This window comes from Manacus candei, unplaced genomic scaffold (genome assembly GCF_025592945.1).
Source record: "Manacus candei isolate 608988 ecotype Guabito, Panama unplaced genomic scaffold, ASM2559294v1 h1tg000028l, whole genome shotgun sequence".
Classification (NCBI taxonomy): domain Eukaryota; kingdom Metazoa; phylum Chordata; class Aves; order Passeriformes; family Pipridae; genus Manacus; species Manacus candei.
In genome coordinates this window covers 8,612,056-8,634,547 of record NW_026138076.1, presented here as the reverse complement: position 1 = coordinate 8,634,547, position 22,492 = coordinate 8,612,056, and the positions used below count along the sequence as shown (strand labels likewise).

At 37.7% G+C, this 22,492-nt stretch overlaps 1 protein-coding gene across 9 annotated transcripts in view; it reads left to right on the top strand.

Moving 5' to 3' along the window:
* Positions 1–22,492, top strand: part of GABRG1 (gamma-aminobutyric acid type A receptor subunit gamma1) — a 62,762-nt gene that overhangs the window by 3,377 nt on the left and 36,893 nt on the right. For 4 of the 9 annotated variants that reach the window (XR_007904901.1, XM_051790044.1, XM_051790045.1 and 1 more), the window contains exon 2: positions 15,644–15,792. Coding sequence is in view for 3 of the 9 variants with exons in the window: in XM_051790044.1 (XP_051646004.1) it covers positions 15,644–15,792 (149 nt within the window). In the remaining 6 variants the exon portion in view is untranslated. Of the gene's footprint in view, positions 1–15,643; positions 15,793–21,191; positions 21,302–21,628; positions 22,249–22,492 lie in introns of those variants that run through there. The other 5 variants (XM_051790051.1, XM_051790049.1, XM_051790047.1 and 2 more) reach the window with 3 other exon arrangements.

Genomic DNA, 22,492 nt, shown 5'->3' with positions numbered 1-22,492 from the left:
ATTAAAAAAAAAAAGCTGTTAGCAAACTGAGCCACATTTTCAATTACTTTTAACTTTCTTTTTGTTAAATATGCCTAATGCTACAAAGAACACCTTTGCTACCTATTCAAGCCTTTCTGAGCTGGACAGAAAAGGCTACAGGTGAGCACTTGTTGACCTTGTTCAACTTTTTTTTCTGAATATGTAAGTCTGTCTACAGAGTTGATTACAAGGGAATTGGGGTAATATGTGTTTTTTCTTTGAAGCTGCAGAGGAATTGCAATAGTCTTGGTCAAATAGAACACCTAGTTTCTATGACCAGTAAGTGAGACCACTTATACGGACTAGGCATATTCATTGATTGAAAGTGAGTTGCTTTGGTTTAGGCTATCATATATATAAACTAAAAATGTCATGTATGTCGTACTCACAGAAAACCAAAGGTAAGCATCTCAAGGCCCATTGTTGTACCATTTATGAGAGAAGAGTACTAACACATTTTTAATTACCTGCATAACCCTTTCTTGCATGGCATACTAAATTGATCGTGTACTTGAGCAAAATAATGCTATTACTTATTTGGTAAAGCGGATCAGAGACAACTGCTAATTATAAATGACTGTAATAAACTGTCAGGAACCTTTCAAAGGATTGTGGATGACAATGACACTAACTTTTATTTCTTAACATTTTCTCTGAATGGTAATAATTTGTACAGAGTAATTTAGATGCAATTGAATTAATCTGGAGATGACACATGAGTCCTGATTTTGCATTTTCACACATGCAAACATTTTTAATAAGACTAAAAATAGTGTGGTGAGTTCAGTGGCCTACAGGCCTATGTAAAAACTTGATTCTATATATCTAAGCTTAAAACGGTAAATCATTCACCAACACTGAACTAATAGAGGTAACTAGAGAGACTAGAAAGATCATCAGTGGTTCATCAGTACAGAACTTATTTCAAAGAAGAGGGAAATCTCAGTGATATGGCAAAGATGGAAATAGTTTCTAAAATATACTTTAATTGGTAGATGTTCCAGTCAATAGGATCTGTTAAGACAATCCAGTCTTATATGAGAATAAACAAAACTGGAGAATTTTCCCTGGCTTCTGTATCAGGTTTGCTCCTTCAGTATAACTGTTCTAAGCCCCTGCATAAAGACAGCATGAGGAGGAATCCAGTGAAGTATTGTACAGTATTTCTAGACTGAGGTTTCTCTGGCTTCCAGCCAGTGGATCTCTTGCTTTCTTCTGCTCGCAAAAAAAGCTTGAGCTTTTTTCCCAGTGCCACCTGCTACAGTTGGCTCAGCCGCTGGATCCCTTGTCCATCTCTTTGTGGGGAAATCCAGGTCTCAGTTGACACTTCTGGTTCTACAGGGTAGCATCAGGGTGCAGACCAACGGCTGCAGCTGCTCTTCATGAGCATAATCTGCATCCATCTGCTCTTCAACAGGGAAACCAGTCATGAAAGCTCATCCTGCATGCCTCTGTCTAGTTTTGCCTTGACAAGAACTCAGAGCAGTGCAAGTGAATCCTGAAAATTCTTAAAGGAATTAGCATTTTGGTCAGAAAACATCCTGGTGCCTTTCTTTTTCCAGCCTAGTCTTTGATAATGTGTTGTAGAAACCTCCTCACCTCTTGGAGATGGGAAGCTGCAGTGCAGTTAAATGCCTAGCAGTTGTTGCAGGATGAATGATCTAATCCAAAATGAAAGTTCTACACAAATATGTCACAACTGGAGACACTCTATGCAGAATGGAAATTTCCACTGAATTGGATTTACCCATACTACAGTCAAATTAACTACTGTTCTTCGAACAACTATTTGAAGTTTATACCTGGTATATGCAGTTCAAGAGGCAACTTGATGGCTGCTTACATTTTCCTCTCAGATAAGTAAACTGAGCTACTTACATTTCTTCAGAAAATTTTGAATTATTTCCTTAACCATTTGGTAAACCCTTTCCATTTTTCTTTGAAAAGCATACTTAAAAATGGGTAGATTATATAATTATTAGCCTTATTAATGGCAGATACACACAGAATATTGGTTCACTACTGCTACTTCATACTGCTCAAATACTCTGTCTCAGGATTAGCTTCAGTATGGCTCAGGTGTTCTCTTTGCTTTCTACCTTGATCCTCAAATCCTCTTCTGTGTCACTGCATTAATCTCTGGTAAGGTGTGAATGGCTAATTCTGCATTTCCGAATTTATGTACGATCATTTTTATTTGTTTTCAGGAAGACAGACATAGTGAATAGGAAAAATCTGAGGTAACATGAGATATATGCCCTTTGGATTAAATTATTTGAGGTTTCAAATAGATTGTTAGTCCTTTCATTTAATATGGTTTTCTTCTTGTTTAAGACAGTGTATCATGACGAATTCTTATTGTTATTAATATAATATTATTGTCCAATTTATCTTTCAGAATAAAGTTCAACCAGATGGAATTTATATTAGGAAAAAGTTGTAGCATTAAGTGTTCATTTAGGTGGTTAACTTTCACTATAAGTCACGACAATTTTATTTTTCATTGTCCAATGCCGTGTTTATATGACAGAATAAATTATGCAGATGTTTTTAAAAATAAAGTGCCCTCATTTTTTTCTCTAAAAAGAACAGTACTTCATCTCACGACCATACAGACATTGAATATGTACTGGATTCTATCTGACCTGGTGCAGGTGAGCTATGGACCTGCACCTTAGGTTCTTGCTTTGCCAATGAGGGCCATCCAACTGCAGGTTATGCCTGGCAAAGGACAACTCTGCTAACCATAAATTTTAGTCACCATCTAACAAAAAGTATAATACATATGTTTTATGTTTAGTACACAATAAATTACATCAGAGAAGACATAATTTTGTTTAGAGAGAGAGAGAGACACAGCAAGCTTTTTATTGCATTGTTTAGATATTTCCATTAGTCCTTACACAGTATATTCACCTTTTTGAACAATTAGTCATTAACTTAATTGGCCTTTGGATTAGTCCATAATTGTCTGATAATAGTTACACTAAAATTTCGGTAGAAGCCATTCACTGTGTTTCTCATAGGGACATGTTGCCTAGTTATTGTAGTTGCATGTTTTTTTCTGTGATTTCAAGCCATATTTACTTATATGACACAATTATGGTGCACAATTCAATGCAAGTCTTTGGTTCTGTTGTTACTTCAGTCCAAACACATTTCTATGCCTCCTGTGAGAGGAGGCTGGTACCTGCTCACATGTGTATCAGAAGTTGGAACTATTTCATATAAGCTTGTTTTTGTGAAGCGCTGTAGTAGATTTCTTGTTACCTGAAGATTTTGCAGAAAATATGCAGTGAATTGTGTTAGAACAATGTTCACATGGATATGTTGAAATATCATCAGCTTAAATGACTGAAAATGCCTTATAAAGGAGAGCTCATTTGATATATTCATTGAGATGCTGGTGATATTTTAAGTAGAATCTAACAAAGTTGACTTTGCAATTTGGTGAATGTTATAATGACTGTTGGATGGCATTTAATTAGGCTAACTGCTTTTTATTGAGGTTATGGTTCTCAGCATTCATTTATCATACATTTGTTTTAAGGCTAGTTTCACTATGGAAAGCGTTTCTTGGATCAAGGCACTTAGCCCATCAACAGTGTATCAGTTCATTTTGAACTTGATGACAATTAACCTTTCATCAGTCAAGTGTAGATAGAGATCTGCAGCCTCACGGATGGTGTGCTGCTATGTGGCACGTGGATTTATGTGTGTCTGTTGTGTGAAGATTGTAGTCTGAAGCTCCCAGGAGATCTGATACTGCTGTGGTTAGTACATGTTTCACATATCCAGAGAGGTGATGCCTTTTAATCACCATGTCCTTCCTCAGCAATTTGGTGGTATTTTGACCTTTATTTAGTATTGTTTGTCCCTCTTCAGTTATATCTACTTGGGCTTTATAATTTTCTATGGTTATTCTCTTCTGTTCTCCAAGTCTTCATTCATCCCCTGGTAGTTGGTCTCGATAAACAATGGACTATGTCCATTTACATTTTAATGATTTGATTACATAGTGTGGCCAAAACCCCAAAAGAAGATAAAACTTACCAACCAAAAAAATAAGACTTACCAGCTTACATTTACAGGTTTCATTCAAATCCAGCTGAAATAAATCTCCCTAAGAATTTTAGCAGTCTTAGACTTCAGTTTCAGTCAAGGTAGTACAGGTTATGCTAAAGCCTGCTTTATCTTCCTAATAGGTTGTATTTTTGTTGCATGCAATAGATGGAAGGCTTTACTTAGAAGACATTTTGTAGAGGAAGATGAATATATATTTGTCTACAAATTCTACAGTAACAAAAAGCTCTTGATCTCTACGATTAAAATATATTTGGCATAAGGGCCCCTACTAAATTTTCAGCTAACATTAAAAATGTTTGGAATAGAGAAAAGGAAGATCCTACTTACTGAAAATAATGGGTACTTTCAAGTACTTCCTTAGGCAAAGGGCTGCTTTAAGAAATTTTATTTCTGATTTTCTCAGAAAAAAAGGAAGAGGTGTACTTACTCTATAAGTATAGGTGTTACGGTCAATAATATAATCAGCTGTTGTGAGCCAAAATGAGGGGGAGTGTTGATCTGCTGGAGGTTGTGAAGGCTCTGCAGAGGGAAAGGCTGTACCTATGGGCCAAGGCCAATGGTATGAGGTTCAACAAGGCCAAGTGCTGGGTCATGACAACCCCAGGCAGTGCTGCAGGCTGGGGACAGCGTGGCTAGTGAAAAGGACCTGGGGGTGCTGGTTAATGGACAGCTGAACATGAGCCAACAGTGTGCCCAGGTGGCTAAGAAGGCCAAAGGCATCCTTGCTTGTATCAGAAATAGCGTTGCCAGCAGGAGCAGGGCAGTGAATATCCCCCTGTACTTGGCACTAGTAAGGCCACAGCTTGAGTGCTGTGTCCAGTTCTGGGCCCCTCAGTACAACAAAGACATGGAGGTGCTGGACTGAATCCAGAGAAGGGCAATGGAGCTGTGAAGAATCCAGAGAGTAAGTCTTAAAAGGAGTGGCTGAGGGTGTTGGGGTTGTTTAGTCTGGAGAAAAGGATGCTCAGGGGCGATCTTATTGCTCTCTACAATTACCTAAAAGGAGGTTATAAAGGTTATAAAGGTGGGGGTCAGTCTCTTCTCCAAGGCAGCTAGAGATAGGACAAGAAGAAATGGTCTCAAGCTGCACCAGGGCAGGTTCAGACCGGATATCAGAAAGAACTTCTTCACTGAAAGGGTTTTCAGGCATTGAAATGGGCTTCCTAGGGAGGTGATGGAATTGCCATCCCTGGAGGTGTTCAAGAGACGACTGGATGTGGCATTTAGTGTTGTGGTCTAGTTAACAAGGTGGTGATCTGTCAAAGGTTGGACTCAGTGATCCCAGAGGTCTTTTCCAATCTAAATGGTTCTGTGATTCAGTGAAAACAAATCATACATCATGTTCTGCACGTTTGTAATCAGAACATGGAATAATCGGTGCAAGAAAAGAGAAGTGAGAAGTGTATTGTATTTCCTCATTTGTCTGGGTTGGAACAAGAACTGCTCAGAACATCAGGAATAAAGGTATTAGCATAATGTTTCCTGAAAACAATTTATTTTTTTCTATGTTGAAAGATTGTTTTTTTTACCAAGCTTACGTTTGTAGCCAGGGCTGCTGTTTAAGAGGAGGAGGAGAGACTGGGTAATGGATTGATGGGAACATTATAAGATTACTAAAGGTAAAGTGCTAAAGTCCTGCACCTGGGTGGCAAGTCCCCATCAACAGGACTGGAGCTAGCTAGTTGGGGAGTAGCTCTTCCAAAAGGATCTCAAGTTCCTAATGGAGAGCATGGAACCTTGGCAGCAAAAGAGGCCCAGCAGCTTCCTGGGCTGTAGAACCAGATGCCCATTCAGGAGGTTAAGAGAAGTGATTGTCTCCCTCTGGTCAACACTTGTGAAACCGCATTGAGATACTGCATCCAGCTTTGGGTTTAAGCTGGAGGGAGCTCACTAGAGGGCTACTGAGCTGGTCAATCAGGAGCACCTGCCCATGGGGAGAAGGCTGATCTGACTGGAGAAGAGATGGCTCTGTGGGAACCCAACATCAGCCCCCAGCAGTTATGGAGAGATGATCAAGAAAACAGAGGTAGGCACTTCCTAGTAGTGCATGGTAAGAGTATGAGAAACAATGGTGATGAATTACAACAGCAACTTGTAATTCCCAACTGAGTATAAACAAAAAAATTCACTGGGAGAATAATTAAACAGTGGAACAAGCTGTCCAGTGAGGTTTTGGGATGTCTGTCCATGGAATTTTCAAAGACTAAGCTGGATTAGGCTGTAAGCATCCTGGTCTGAATTCAGTGGCCCTCCTTTGACTAGCAGTAAACTTTCCAAGATCCCTTCTAAATTGTATATGGAGATTAATAATTTCTGTAGAAAACAAAGGAATCATCTTAGAGTTGTTTTTTAAATTTATTTTGTGGGTTTTTTCCCCCTTGTTTCTTTTTTTAGCATTGTTTACTACCTTACTTGTGCGAATTTCATACTCTCTGTTGTATAGCACAAAGGTTGTAGAAACAGGTCTCTCCTTCAGGTCTACAAAACTGGGAAGAATATTTTATATGATCACATATGGAGGTAAAGAGTTCTTTTAATTAAGACGGTCAAAGTAACATTGCTATACTATTCAAGCTGAATATGTTTGAGAATGCAACAGCTCCAAACTGATGCAGAGAATTACCCTGTACTTGGATAGAGAGATGTGAGAAAAATTGTCAATTGATTTCTGGACTGCAAGTTGATAAGAGTAGAGGCAGCAGTTATACTGGTCTGACCTTGTCAATATTTGGATGAACTTTCAAAGAGAAAAAATAAACTTTGTATTAGATGAGAAGACTGATGGATAAAGAATATCTGTGATGCTTTGAGTCCTTATGGTATTTTTTTGTGATCTGTAAAAACCATTTGAATTAGTAATATCTGACTAGTGTAATTTCAAATAGTATGCAGCATTATATGAAAATTGACTTGGAGAAGAACAATTTGTGTGGATCTCAGAACAAAATTGTTCTTCTGGAAGATATCTTTAATAATATCTGTTGTTCTTAATGTTAAAAATTCACATTTCAATAAATATTTTTTGCAGATTGTACCTTTATTAAGTGTTTAGAGTTAAGACTAGTTGCATTGTTCAGTAATTTTGGATGTTTTTACTATATTAGTATCACAGAGATGTTGAAGATTTTATAAGACATGATAATTCTTTTAAGTGAAGGTCTTGCTAGGACTAAAATTAATTCTACTGAAGTTATTACATGTGAGAAAATGTTTCATATCTTTCAGGGATATGCTTCAAAGCTGTAATGACTCAAAAGATCTTGATCATCTGATGCTTGTGATATGTATTAAGATATCACAAGTTTTATAGTCTAAACACTCAAATACATAGGCAAAACTTTTTGTTTCAGGGAAGGAACAGCAGGGTTACATGTCTTTATTCTGTTAGTGCTATGCTTGTTCATTTTTTTACGACAGAGCTTTAGTTATTTAATACTAAGTAAACTTCCTTACATAGTTTATACTTCTAATCTAAAGTTCTAATGTTTCTTTCTGTGTACGAATGTCTAATATTTTTTCTGCACTTTTCCCTGATAATTAAGGTCCATATTCATCCCTTCAGTAAAAACTCAGAAAGAAGAAAGGAAAGAGGAAACAGGGCAAGAAATTATAAATAGCCAAACATATATGACTTTAGAGAAGATGAAGAGCACAAGGCACTATGTGTATTCAGAAGAATCAACCTAACAGTATGTAGTAGGTGTACTGGAAAAAAAGACGTAGGGAATAAGTGAAACATACTTCAATGGGAGAGTGAAATACAATTTGACACTCAAAAGAATATGCCAAAATCTGGCAAGGCAGAAGGAGTGGGAAATAGATTGATGAAAGCAATCTGAGATGGAATGGATGAGGGAAAAGAGATTTTTGTCAAGAGAATGTCTAAACTAGTTTTGGAAGGATGAAGATGAAGGAACACAACATCAGTGACTCTATATCCCACAGGATTAGGAAGAACAAGTAATGCTTTTTGGAGATATATTTTCAGTAGCTGTATTTCTTTGCTTGCAGTTATGTTTATTTTCCCAGAAATTTTCTGTGACACATAAAGCATATGAGTGAAGATGCTGATGATGAAATGCAAAAGAGAATTTGTTTCCACAGAAGGTTAATAGGACTGATGAGTATGAAGTCAGCCATGAAGTTTGAAAGATAAATCTTGACAGATGTTTAAACCATGCACTACTGACAGCTAGCAGTGATAGTGAGCTTTCAAGAAAATCTTCTGTAGAAAAATGTAATTGTGCTCTGTTCCAGCAGTCATGACTATGCAGTCCTGTCTATTGTTGCTACTGAAAAGAAGTAATATTTGTGTATGTACAGGAGTCCCAATCCTTTCTCAGCTTCTAAGGATATTACGAGTCTATCTGAGGCCCTTGTTTTATCTTAGGAAGATCCAAGAAAATATGCAAATGTGTAATTTAAATTGCTGACGTGAGAGTAATTACTCATTTCTACCATGGTGAAGTTGCATTTTGTTCTCTATTAAAGGAAGTTTCCCCTGTTTCAGGCACTTCTTAAACTTATCATCCTTCTAGAGTTCAAATTTTCATCTACACTTGTTCCCATGCCTTGGTTGTTCACATGACACATGCCTAAGTACTTACATTTCTACCTTCTGAATTAGTCATCAGCAGCCTCTCTACAAACGTCTGACTCTGGACATTGGGGTGTCAGTGACCATGTTTAGCTTTTTAGCTTTAGGTCTTCTTTCATGTGTGGAATTTGGCTAGGTCAGACAACCTCTGACCCCTTATTGATGGGGCTGTGAAATATACTTCTTTACCACATACAGACATATAATGTTTGGTGTTTTACAGTAAGCTAGTGCCTGCTTAGATGTCTGATTTGTTGGAACACTTCACTGGGAAACTTCTCTGTCGTGACTGACTTATTAGGAAGCCCTGTCTGGTTTAAATGTGCTATTTTGACAAACCTCTGAAGCAGTACTGTTGCTAACAACGTAATCTCCCATGTTTACACTTTAAGAAACCTTACCATTTTCTCTGAAAGTTGAGAGAAATTGCTTGTTTGTTTATTAAGTAATGGAAAATAAAAGTTAAATTGTATTATACTTAGACAAAGGACATCTATATAATATACTGAGAAGCACAGCCAGTGAATAATAGCTGTCTTAAGGTATGTTTCATCATCTAGCTAAGTATCACTTTGCCCTACCCCTGTATTGGTAAAACTCCTGAAGCAACTGAAGACCCTCAGCTAAATGAAGTAACACAACTAGTCTTACTGTTTTCATTAACGTACATAAGGTGACTAGGAAAAAGGTATATTCCTTCCACATCTTGTAGCATAGAAATTATCTGAAACATTGACTTTTCTTCTTATTTATTTATTAAATGATTATCAGAATATTCCTTGTACAGAAGGATTTTTTTATCTCCAAATAGACAAGGCCACTGTGCAGGTTGTCTGAACCTCACGGGTACCAAGGGCTTGATTGAGTTGCTTGTGTGCAGACATGAAGCATCAGTGGAGATACCTCATATTCCTTGCCAAGTCTCTGCTGCTCTAGAAGTCTACGGGCTCCCTGTAAATCAACTCAGCTTGGAGGACTGGATACCTTGTGTGTGTTTGATGGGAACAGGAGCCTAGGAATGCGCAACTAAATTGGTGCTTAGCCATGTTTAAATACTCCCACTTATCCTATATGTGTACTTCTGTGTGTAATACTTAGACATGCATGATGTAAATAGCAGTAGGAACACTTTTACTGTATCAATTTTTTTCCCAATTCATTACATAACTTGACAGATGTTAATTGCAACTCAAAGCTCATCTGATTGGTTTTTCTCATATTTAAAGGAGAACAAAGACCTATGACATTAATGTCTGAAGATGAGCATGTTGCCTGATGTTGAAAAGACTTATTTAGTCATTAGTCACTTGTGCTCAGGGATTTATTAGTCATGGTAATGTCTCCAATTAGTTGAAGGACAGAGAGCATAATTGGGGCACTTTTTGCCTAATTACTGTTAACTGTGTACATGCAGTTTACTGTTGAGTTTATGAGACTAGCTGAAGTGTTACGCCAACAAGCATCTTAAGAGGTGAGGTCTCTTTCTTATTTATAAAATCATTAAATTCAGGATTAGCACCTGCAGTAATAGATGTAAAGTAGTGCTGTGCCATGAACAGGAACGTTTTAACGTTTGATGTTGTATTTTTGTTCTAAGTCCCAGTCTCTCCAGACATTCTGAAAAAGAGCTACTGTCTGAACTTTGTTGGAAAAAATATATTTTATAGTAAATGGAGAAAAGATCAAGCATTATCTTCTGTGTATAGTGAAATAACCTTTAGATGAACTTGGAAAGGAAAAGAATTCCTCTTTAATTAAGTTTGCCTTTCTTCCTGAGGTTGTGAGAGAGAGGGGAAAGCGCTACTATTACAGTGAGAATTGAGTTAATTGACATTAATCTTCATAGGTTTGTTGGATTTATTTTAATGGCAAAGAAGTAAAAAGGTGCTCAGCCAAAGTTAACTGCTGCTAAATAATTGAATGGTATACCTCAATTTTACATTTTCTTTTCTGCTTTGAAATGAAGTTTGCTGCCTTCTGTCTTTCCTTCTATCCCATTCCAAACCCTGGAGAAAGAGCTGGAGATACACAGTAACTTGGTAAAAGAGTAACAGTTTTGAATCCTCTTGTCTTCCAAAGTGAACGTTTCTTTAAAGAACATGGTCAAGCAAGCTTGATTAGATGCTGGTAACACCATCTCAACTGAGCTGCTCACTGTGTACAAGGGACTTCTATCTTTGAAACAGACTAATTCAAATCTCTTTAGCATGACAAAGACTGGTAATTCTGGACATTACTGGAATGTCCTGTTGCCTTCATGTCACTAGGTGGTCTTTTTGGGGAACTTTGTGCAACTCCCCCCAGAACACCTGGACTGAGAATTCAAATTGACGGGTGGTGTGCTTTGCTTCCCTGGAGGGCATACAGAAGACTTTCTCTGTGATTGGGTCACTTCCTTTTTCCAGCCTGCATTGTTCCTTCTTACCACAGTCCTGTTGTTGCACACTGGTGGCTATGGCTTAGGAGTCAAAGATGAAAAACCCAGTAGGATAGAAATAGACATAGTGAGAATAGCTGTTCTACCATGTAGAACAGCAGTAATCCAGTTCCTCCGCATTTGGTTATATTATCATCTGATCTGTGATGGTCTCTTTGCTGGTTTATCTAATGGATTAGTGAGTTACAAGCTCTTGTTAGCCTTGTGTATTAGTATGGAAGTCTACTGTATTTCTTTTCTAGTGGGTGGCACTTTTTTCAGTGTACAATATTTTCTAGATAAAATCACATAGTTCCATGTAAATAGTCGGAAATGCACATTTCAAGCCAAAACTTGTCAGACACTAAGTAAATAAGGTTGCTTCTAATAAAAGTGTCTTCTTAAATGGATTTATTTATTAGTGTCTAGAAAAACTCTCAGATGCTGTGTCATGGTTTGAACCTTGTTTTCCCCCAGAGGCTAGAAAAGTGGTAGACCCCAAGGGGTGGAAACCCCTGGAAGTTTTGGAGTTCTGTCCAATGGGCGCTCCTGCAAAAATGTAAACATATCACAAGCTCACCGGAAAAGATGAGTTGTAGTTTGGTTGTTGAGGAGAGGTGGCCATGTTGTAGAGCCACGAGGAAGGGACTCTGAGCCCCTTGGGCCCTCTGGGCCCTCCCAGCCCCTGGCTGGGGGGCTGCAGGGACCTGGAACAGCATAAAGCTGGGCTGGGTGCCTGTAGTTATGCCGGGAGATGTTTTCTCCATGGGCGCAGAGCAGCAGCCGGCACTGACCAGAGAAACGGTGGCAGAGAGCCAGGAGAGATAACACCTGAACTGAAGGAGCAGCAGAACCAACATGCAGCACCAGAGAAAGGACTCCTGGAAGGAGAACCGGGAAAAAGAGAGCCAGCAGCCTGAGAGACAGAGTTCTGGGGGTAAGACTGTACCAGCCCCCAAAACTCCTTTGAGACCTCCGAGAAAGGAGGAGTAGATGGACTCCTATTTTAGAGGAGCCTTGGAGTACAGCAGTACCGGAGAGAGAGGAGCTAAGAAGCTCAAAAGACGTCCTGGAGCTGGACCGGGACGGCCAGAGGAATGCGGGGGGAGTTGACCTTGGCTCCCCCCCTTGCACTGCTGCCACGGTGGCAGCCTGAGAGACAGGGCACAGAGGCCCTGCAAGGAGCTGAGTCTCCTGGAGATACCAGACCGTCACGAAGACCCCCCTGTGTCTTCGTGATATGACCGTGGTGATACGACCTTGTCTGGGGTTACGAAGCCCACGGAAGACCCCTCGGTTGGAGGCGATGGGGCCGAGAGAGGCTTGAATACCTCCCTCGTGAGTGCTGGCAGAAATCCAGCTATCAGCTGCTGCATGTGGAGAAGACAGACAGACTGCTGCCTCAGAAGATGCTGCTGCTTAAGGACTGGAAGGGATCTGTCCTTTCCCTCCTGGACTTTTATTTGGAGGGGAGAAGAGATCTGATCCACTGTAAATACATATGTCATGGTAGAGATAGTTTGTGATCATGTGTATAATGTGATATGGTATTTATTTGTACAGTCATTGTAATATATTCCCTTTCCCCCACTTTGAGTCTGGTGTGTTTTGTCTGGAAAAACCCATCTCACATTAGGTTGAGATGTGGGGGGGAATGGAGCTAGGGAATTGGATTTTGGGGACTATCTCAAACCATGACATGCTGGGATGGAATTTTTCCCTCTCCCTCTGGAATTGCATTAATAGCTTTCTAAGCTGTTGCTGTATACCTATTTGCTGTTCAGAGTTTTAAAACTGGAGGAGGACCAGAGGGCCTCCAATCAAGCAAGACAGAAAGTGAAAATTTGAAATGGATTTGTATTTACATTTCTTTTCTTGTCAATTTTAAAATTTATTCAAATATAGTAAATTGTGGAAAAGAGATAAGTGGAGATTAGGTTGCTGAGAGAGATTGTGCAGCTTCTATCCTTGGAGGTCTGCAAAACCCAACCTGATCAAGCCATGAGCGAATTACTCTGACCTCAGAGCCAGCCCTGCTTTGAGTAGGAGTCTGGACTAAAGACACATCTCATGATCCTTTTCCCACTTGAGTTGTCCTGGGAATCTATAAATAAAATTAAGAACTCTTCAAAAGGTCAAGATGTTCAAGGAACTGTGAGTGGAGGTGTTGTGGATGTAACTCCTATTGGCTTTTCTTAGTAATGACATGATTTGTACTTTTCATTTTGGCTAAATCTCTGCTATTCTTAATAACATTGTGTAAAGAACATTAAATCAGGACAAAATAGTGTCACAATCACTTCAAATTCTCTGCGAATAACTGGGCTGATCCAGTGAGTCAGGTGCCCTGGATCTGTACAGAGCTCTGGTTTTTTCACTGTACTTTCTGCTGTTTATGGGATGGAGGACAAAAAGAGGAAGAAGAAAAAGGTCAGTTTTGCAGTGGGTATGTAGAGAGCTACTTATAAATTAACTTTTACTCCTCATCATCTTAATGCCCCTGGGAAAAGGCCGGGATTGCCTCTCTACTCTGAGCAACTGTAATCCAATTTGTATAGTAATTAGATGCCAAAAAATTGCAAGTAGACCATAAATAGATACATTAAAAAAAGCTGTGTGGTAACAAAACATGAAAGAGATGGCAATAGGTAGCTTTGAGGGAAAAAAAGTGTACATTTACAAACCTTAGCTTCCTACTTCTTTTAGTGCTCCCATTAGTGGGATCCTGCTAATGGGAAATGTTAAATATTTAATATCTGACATTTCTGTAATGTCTATGTAGTGCAGTAAAGATTAAGTATTTTATAGTACATTTCAATTTAAAAGTATGAAAGTGCTTTTCAGACTGTTACAGGGAAGCTGTCATATTACTTTCAGCTTTAACAGACTCTTTCAACTTGTTTGCAGCAAGCTAGGTATGAAAGCCCGGATATCAAAACAGTTCATCCTCTGGGAACCTGTTGAGTTGGGGCACTGTTGACTTGAAGTTTCTGTCGCACTTCTTAAATTAAACAGGCATGCCAAAACCACCAAGCAGTTTGCACAGCCATGATAGCTGTAATTTTCAGTGAGACTTGCTAGTGTTATCCAAGAGCTGATGCAAGGCCTTGCGGTTACAGACCAGTTTGAAGCATTCCCACAAAGGACTGCAGTAGAAACCAGGCTTGCCTACTCTTTCTCTGTCCTTTACTGACTTTTTCTGTCTGTTTTTCACATGGAACATACTAGAGGTTTTCTTTCCTGTAGGAAATTTACTGAAAAATACCAGCCTTAGTTTTGAGGGCAGAATATGTCTATGTAACTTAGAAGCCCCTTAAATTCCTTTCTATAATAAAGTAGTTACATTTTTAGTTTTGGTGTACAATAGAAATTGGCACAAGGATAGTAATTTAATTTCTTCCTTTTACTGGAATATTGTACTTATGTTAGCATTGGATCTGATTCATAGGGGTTGCATATGTTCTGCAATTGCTAGCCAGTGCCCATTTGTGAAGATAGGTTGTGCGACTGTCAGAGTTACTGCTATCAATCTGATGCACTTTGCTTGACCTCTAGCCCATAGCAGTTCCTTGAAATAAAGTAGATGAGTAATACAGATTGCAGTTTTTAGCACTGGAGGAATACTGAAGTACATACTCATTTGATTGAAATGGAAAGAAAACTACTTCCAGGCATTCTTTGACCTTTTGATGATATCTGAGTGAATTTTCAGATGTAACCTAGGTATTGCAATTCTTTTTTAATGACTTAGTAATTAGCAATATATTGCTGCTTATCTAATTAAAAGATAGGTGATAAATGAATGTATGTTTTCCTTATACATTTGTTTCCTCTTGATAAAATTGGTAGCTAACAAATGGTCTTAAAATGGTGTACCATTCCTTTCAGTTAACTGTACCATATATACATGCAGATATGTAGTTGACACATGACTACAGCTTCTGCTAATGTTTAGTCAAAGCACATGGATGTAATGTTTGTTTGCTTTCTTAAAATGTGAATGGAGTTGAATAATTATACAAGTCGTACTTTTTTATATCATAGTTAGAAGAGAGACTACTAGGAAAGAGATTCTCTTAATGCTCTTGACACCGAGATCTATTATGATTAAGCGTCTCTTGGAAATACTTACCATGACTTGAAAAGTACATGTAGGGAAAAGCTTTGGAATTACACTTTGTGTTTTAAAACAGGAAAAGGCTAAGAGTAAGATGATGCCTACTGTTGCTTTTATGGGTTTGAATCATGGCTTGAGTTTTTCTGTATGGGTGATATGTTAATGCCTCTATTAACATGTTTATTGGCTTAGACTCTCTACCACCATAAAACAAAATGTTGGTATTTTAAATAAGGGCCTACCTTTTTCTGTTGGCACCAGAACGCATTTGGAATTTTATAAAGTACTCTAAATAGTGTTCAATATTTTATTTCTTTCTTCTTCACCTCTTGTGTATTCAGTTTCACTGTTTCTTGTTGTTTTCCCTAATCTTGTTTTTCTTTTTTTTTTTATTCACTCAACATAGAGCTGATAAAGCAGATGATGAAGATGATGAAGATCTAATGGTGAATAAAACATGGGTCCTTGCACCAAAGATTCATGGTGGAGATGTAACTCATATACTGGACTCCTTACTTCAAGGATATGACAATAAGCTTCGGCCAGATATTGGGGGTAAGCTCATAAAATGATTGAGTGTAACAGAAAACGTGAATACAGATAGTGTGCGTTTTGTCAAAGATGGCAAAAATCCACTTGTTGCAATTTCTAAAACTCAAGATAGCAACCAGCAATTAAATGCAATGGTTTTCTGAAACTGATAAAATTAATGTTCTAGGTAAGAGTAGATTTTATGTTCTATTTACCATCTTTTTTTCTTATTGAAAATATTTTGGGGGACAGTGAGCAATCTACAATAGATCATTGAAAGGCATTTACAATTTGCTTTGTTTAACAAATATCTTCTGACAGAAAGAAATGTAGATATAAATCAGCTCTATGGTTATTTAAAAAATTGATCTTGAATCCGTAGGAGTATATTAAGAATTATTCCTAGAGATTTTACTCTTACTGTAGAAAAATATAACTCAACCCAGTTCTCTTCTTCCCTTAGCTCAGATTTTTAAAAACTTCATAAGAATCTAAAAATATAAGTTATGACCTTATCTTTTCTAGAGGAATATAGGAAGGAAGATTGCATTGCTATAGATCAAACTTTGCAGCTTGTAGGAAGGTAATTTTGTCTTTCAATAGTCAAACCATCAATTTACATATAACTATTAAGTTTAAATATTTAGAAGAATCTTGTTTTGAAAACATATAAAACATGAAAGCTTGGCAGCTCTTGTCTACAGTATGCATGCTGGATCAAATAAGAAAAGCAATATATTTTCCTTGAGTTTGTTTCCTAAACTGTGAAGGGAGAGGTAGAGGACGTAATTGTTTGTTACATACCTGACATTCCCTACCAAAGTCTGTGAGATGCTTATGTGATAAACAATGCAACTGCTTGTTTCATTCATGTCAGAGAAGAGACGTCATCTCAAACTATGCATTTTCTTTGGAAAGCTTCTGACAAATTGTTTTCTTTCCCAATTTCTTAGTTCTGTTTTATTGTTGACTGTTATCCTGAAGATGTTGAAAAGCAATTTTCTCTCCCTGTCATAATATAATCACATGTAAACCTCATAAAGTTTGTCTTTTTCTTCATGTTCATTTAATTGAATTACTATAAACATTTAGACAACAAGGGAGGTCTTCCAGGATGTTTTTCCTTAAATTCTCAGTGTGAGACAGATGTATAGAATTACTGTTGGATCTTTTTTCCCTGTTTGATGCAAGAAACAAAATGATTATGAGGGAATAAGCCATGATTCCTTCTAATGATTAGCTGGTAGGTGGGGTTGAAAGGAAAGAGAATTCTTTTTCTCTGTGCTTTCCATAAAACTTAAAAGTAAATGGAGAGGATACAAAGGAAGAGGAGTTTATTCTGACATTTCAAATGGATTTAGATACACTGAGATTACCTCAGTGGGTTGGAGCATGGTGCTGATAACACCAGTGTGGGTTTTATCCCTGTATGGGCCACTCACTCAAGAGTTGGACTTGATGATTGTTGTGGGTCCCTTCCAACTCAGAATATTCTGTGATTCCTAGATGGGTATGGAAGAATTTTGATATAATGCTTACCTTTACTTTTCTGGTTATGTACTGAGTCTTGATAGGACAAGAATCCTGCCTTTTTGTGAGTAACTCAGTGTACAGCTTTTTGGATTCAAAATACCAGGTCCTAAAAGAAGAAAGTTCTATCTTCTCTCACATAAATATTCCCTTTGTCTTCTCAATACTTCTATACCAATCTGACCTTTGCTATCTGGGGCCTGCCTCCACCCACTATACTAAAACATAAAGTTCATGCAGAATCAGCCAGAGTGATGAGGAGACATTTGGGAGTATTCACTCTGTTTTCAGGAGAACAAAGGTTAAGATTGATTCTCTTCTGGATGGAGGGTAAGTTGCAGACTTCTGCCACAAAACAGAAATTTTGGATAACATTAGGTGAAATTTCTGACTTCAGATGAAGGTATTGCATTCTGCCCAGTTGTTTGAGAACTGCAGCAGATATGTAGCAGACAGAAAAACAAAACCAGGCTATAATTTGTTCATCTTAGTCTCCTTCAAAGATGTGGATAAAATCTGGTGTCAGATTCAATATCTTCAGAGTGTATGTCAGTACTTGTACAACAAGGTTATTGAACTGGAATTCTCATTATCTTTCAAAGCAATAATATCCCACTGAATGTTCTTATGATTGAATTACAAAGCCCATTTACAATAACAACATTTTTTTGTTTTGAACTTGGACTTTTTGGGTTTGAATCTCAGAGCAGAATTTTGTGTGCTTCCTGATGTTGACACAGAATTTCAGCATCTCAGAGTGAGATAAGGGTTTCATTGTTAAGCATGAAGTTAGTCGAGTGCCATGCTGAAGGAAAGCCAAATGAAAATCAAAACTTTGGAGACAATACTGAAATTTAAGAGGAGAAAACTGTCATTTTCTGTTTGCCTCATTCAAATGTCCTTGAGTTGTAGTGGTTTCTTAACTACTACCCTTTACTATGTTTATTAATCTTACTTGTCTCTAACTCAATTTATGTAGTATGCTTTAAGATGCTTGGAGCATAAAGGTTCTAGCATGGAAGGTCTAGTATTGAAGTACCGTCTGCTCAGTATGAAGTAATAATAGATACCAGATGAAGTCACCTATCCGTGGTAGAAATAATGTTTAATTATGAATGCAACCTTGGTACGTTGATTTATTAATAAAGCAGTACTATTCTCATTGTAACATTACCTTTTGGTTGCCAGATTTTATAGCCACACTGTTTAAACATCAGTTCTGCATCAAAGTAGCTATTATTTTTGAACTTTCCTTTTTAAATTCTAGCCGCACATTGTTCCACCTCCCACATCTTAGAGGTACTGATATATTAATATTATCCTATCAATGCACAGAGCATTTTTTCCAGCAGTGATGTGTGTATGGGTGAAACACAACTGATCAATCTGGAAATTTAATTAAAAATAGGAAATAATCATCACATATCTACAACTTATGTGGAGTGTTTCAATCAACAGTTTGAGGCAAGTCATCATTGATAGAATTTTCAAGAATGGTCAGGGTAATTGCTCATGGACATATAGAAATTGGATGCCTAGAGAAATCTGGATGGTTGTTGCTGCCCTGTAAGCAGGACCTGGGTAAGAAATTGCATCTCAGTGCACTAATGTGGAAAGTCCTGTTCTCTGGGATATAAAGAATACATGGACAAAAATTGGACTTTCAAGAGACTAATGGAAGCACTAATTTTGAAAAAAAATAAGAGTAGTAGGATATTCTACTGAAGCAGTGATCTTAGTGTAGCATTGATGAAAGTATGATATAGGCAGAAAACTAATAAACTTGATCAAGTAGGAAAATACCAAGTAAAGATAGAGAGATATGTGTTTTTAGTTGAAGAATATTTTCCAAGAACTGAAGAAAATCAAAATAGAAGAGAAAGATGTAGAAGAGCATATTCAGTGAAATTTGAAGGTACTGGATGTGTGCACTGCATAGAAAATGATGGAAATAATAAAAGTGGTGGGATAGGAGTATTTGCTAAAGATGGGTTTCTTTTGCATGAAAAGGTAAAAAAGTGTGGAGGACAGGGCTCTGCTTTCATCAAAATCACTTTGAAAAATTCTTCAAAGATGCAGCTGGAAGCCTGCTGTAGACACTTGAGGCTGAATTTTCAATATAAATAACCATAAGAGTAGTAATCCTAGATAGCTGGTTGTGAGAATTGTATTATTCCATTAAAAGCTATTACAAATTTAAGGCCTCTGTTATTTCTGAATGTGATAGTCACCTAATTTATTTGCTGACTAACTGCTTTATCACCTAGAGGGGATGCTTCTTTAGGTGATTATTAGGAGTTTTAGAAAACATGCTCAAAGAAAATAAACCTGGATGAAATTATCAAAAATGGTCTTAGTTAAAATTAAATAGTATGATAAGTATTAATTTAAAAAAAAAGTGATATGTCTTAGACTTTCCTTAGAAAAAGAAGGAATTGTGGTAAACTATGGGAACTGGTTAGTGAATTTAGATGGACTAACATGCTATTTGTTAATGAATTGAATTAATAGATTGGAGTAATGAAAATGGAGCAGTATTAAGCAATAAAAAGTGCAATTTTCTGCACTTTTTCATTGATGATAATAATTTCTGTCAGGAGATGGGTGTTTACAGACTGAGAATAGATGATAAGGAGAGCTTTTAAGTGTGGCAGGCAGAGATATTTCAAATATCAAGAGCTAAAAATTGGGCCTGGCAAAATACAGGCTATAAAAGAGGCCCTTTGGGTGGCAAGGCCAATTACTAAAATGATTTGTCAATAATAGGGGTAGATTTTTATCACTAAGATTTCTCTAATCAGAAATAAATATAGCTCAACATTTTTAAAACCAGAAGTTTAGTCTAGTGAAAAAAAGGTGTCAAAGCAGGAAATCAGAAAGTGGGTAGGTCTCTCTAGATTGGGCTTACCAAAGAGGTTTCCTATGTGCTTCAGCTATGTTAGGAGCTGGTGAACTATCCCTTGTGGACAACTGCTTCTTGGTGCTCTTCTTTCTCTCTCTCTCCCTCCCTCTTGAATATTCAATCTGTTGTCCTCTCACCTTCTTCCTTTACTCTAGCCTGGGTCATACTGTCTCTGTGTAAATCTTTAGAGTCTGCAAGCCCTTTCTCCCCTTGCTTAGAAGGTTCTGTAAGTTTACAGTGCTGTTTTGCACTTCATATAGGATGTGTTATATCACCTTCTTCCTACTTGTACTGTTTTCAGGGCTGATATAAAATTTTTAAAGTAAAATAAGAAGCATTCATAGTAGAAAAATCTTCTCAAACCATCTTTCATTGTTAGCTCTTTGTGGAGAGGAAATGAACAATAGTAATTATATGGATGTTAAATTATTATTGAGAACATATTTTCCTCCAGCATTTGTCATTTGCATTATCACTTCTGGTTCAAGAACACAAGAAGAATGAATTAGTTCTTGTAATTCAGAAGTACTTTGCTCTGTACCATACAGAAGAACTAATGTAACAAAACAGATTATTTCAGTTTTCTTGAATTGTATTCCTTTCGCTGGTTTATTTTGGTAAATTAAAATAATTTCAACAGAGGCAGATTTTCAAACTCTTCACTGGCTCTTAATACCACTAATAATCTCACTCAGAGCAGTATGGAAAAGGAAAAACGAACTCTCACTCATTACAGGAAAGCCCTTGTGGCAGATGAAGTACTGCTTGCTGCAAGCTGGAATTTCATAAAATTGACATAGCCCCCATTAAAAACTGGCTCACTGACAGATCTCAAAATTTAGTTGTTAATAAGGAATATCAGTGGTTGGGCTCCCTATAATGGGACCTCATAGGAAAGTCTTGATCAAGAATAATGGTATTTCGAATGACTTCAGCAATTCATTTTTGTAGTAAAGTTGGTAGATGACACCAAGTCTGTTGGAAAGGGAGAGGCTGCATCTACAGGGTATTCAACTCCTTCAGAATAACCAGAGATATGAGAATTGAGCGGGGGAAAAAAAGGAGGTGGAAGGGGAAGAAACCTATGGGTTGGATTTCAAGGTGAGAGATTCTGCATAGTAAATTATTCAGCATTGCTTGAGCAATGAGTCAAAACACCCTTTGATCCATCTCCTTGTTTTCTGGTCTGGCAGTGGGGCTGCTGTTATGTAAACAACAGCAGTTAAATTAAAGGGTGGTAAAATGAAAGAAAAAAAATTATCTGTTTGTGAGGTGTGGCGTATGTTAAATAGATTACATAGTACGTATGAGGGGACACCTCATTGCAGTCTACAGCTTGCTGGTGAGGGGAAGAGGAGAGGAAGGCTCTGATCTCTTCTTTGTGCTGACCAGTGACAGAACCCGAGGGAATGGCCTGAAGTTGTGTCAGGGGAGGTTTAGGTTGGATATTAGGAAAAGGCTCTTCACCCAGAGCTGGAACAGTCTCCCCAGGGAAGTGGTCACAGCACCAAACCTGAAAGAGTTCAAGATGTCTTGGGACAATACTCTCAGGCACACGGTGATACTCTTGGGGATGGTCCAGTGCAGGGCTAATGGTTGGACTTGATGATCGTTGTGGGTCACTTCCAACTTGGCATATTCTGTGATTCTGTGATATACACACACACATTATAAACTTTTTACTCTGATATTTCAACTTGTGCATATGAGTTCTTGTGTTTTCCCCCTTCCTTTATGAGCTCTGCAGAAACTAAAAACATTTGCAGCTCAATCACAGAATATTCTGAATTGGAAGGGACCCACAGGGGTCATCTCAGGAAGTACTTAGTTTTTCCCCCAGGAAATAAATTTGTTTCCAGAATCTTTTTAAACTTTCTGTGAAGCATGCTGGGGACAGGATGGTGATCAAGTGACTTTATGCTGTGTGGTCATAAAAAATCCTTTGTGCAACCTCACTGGTTTGTCTTTCTGTCAGGCTTAGGTTTACACCAGTAACTGGATTTGGAATCGGGAGGAATTTCCTCTCAAGTGATCTTGGCAGATAAAAGGTATCTTAAGATATTTAGGAAGTGTCTTACCTGTCATTCTAACTGGCAAAGATGTCAATGATACCTTCTTTCTTTCTGTGTGTCTGTTCAAGTTTTTAGAGATTTAAAAAACCTTCTTGCTTAACATTTTAGGTTTGTTATTGAGCACTTGGGCGATCTCTAATGGTTGCAGTATAAAGAAATTAAATCTGATGACCTAGGGTCCCTCTTCTATGAAATCAAAATGCCTTTTTGTTTGTATCTT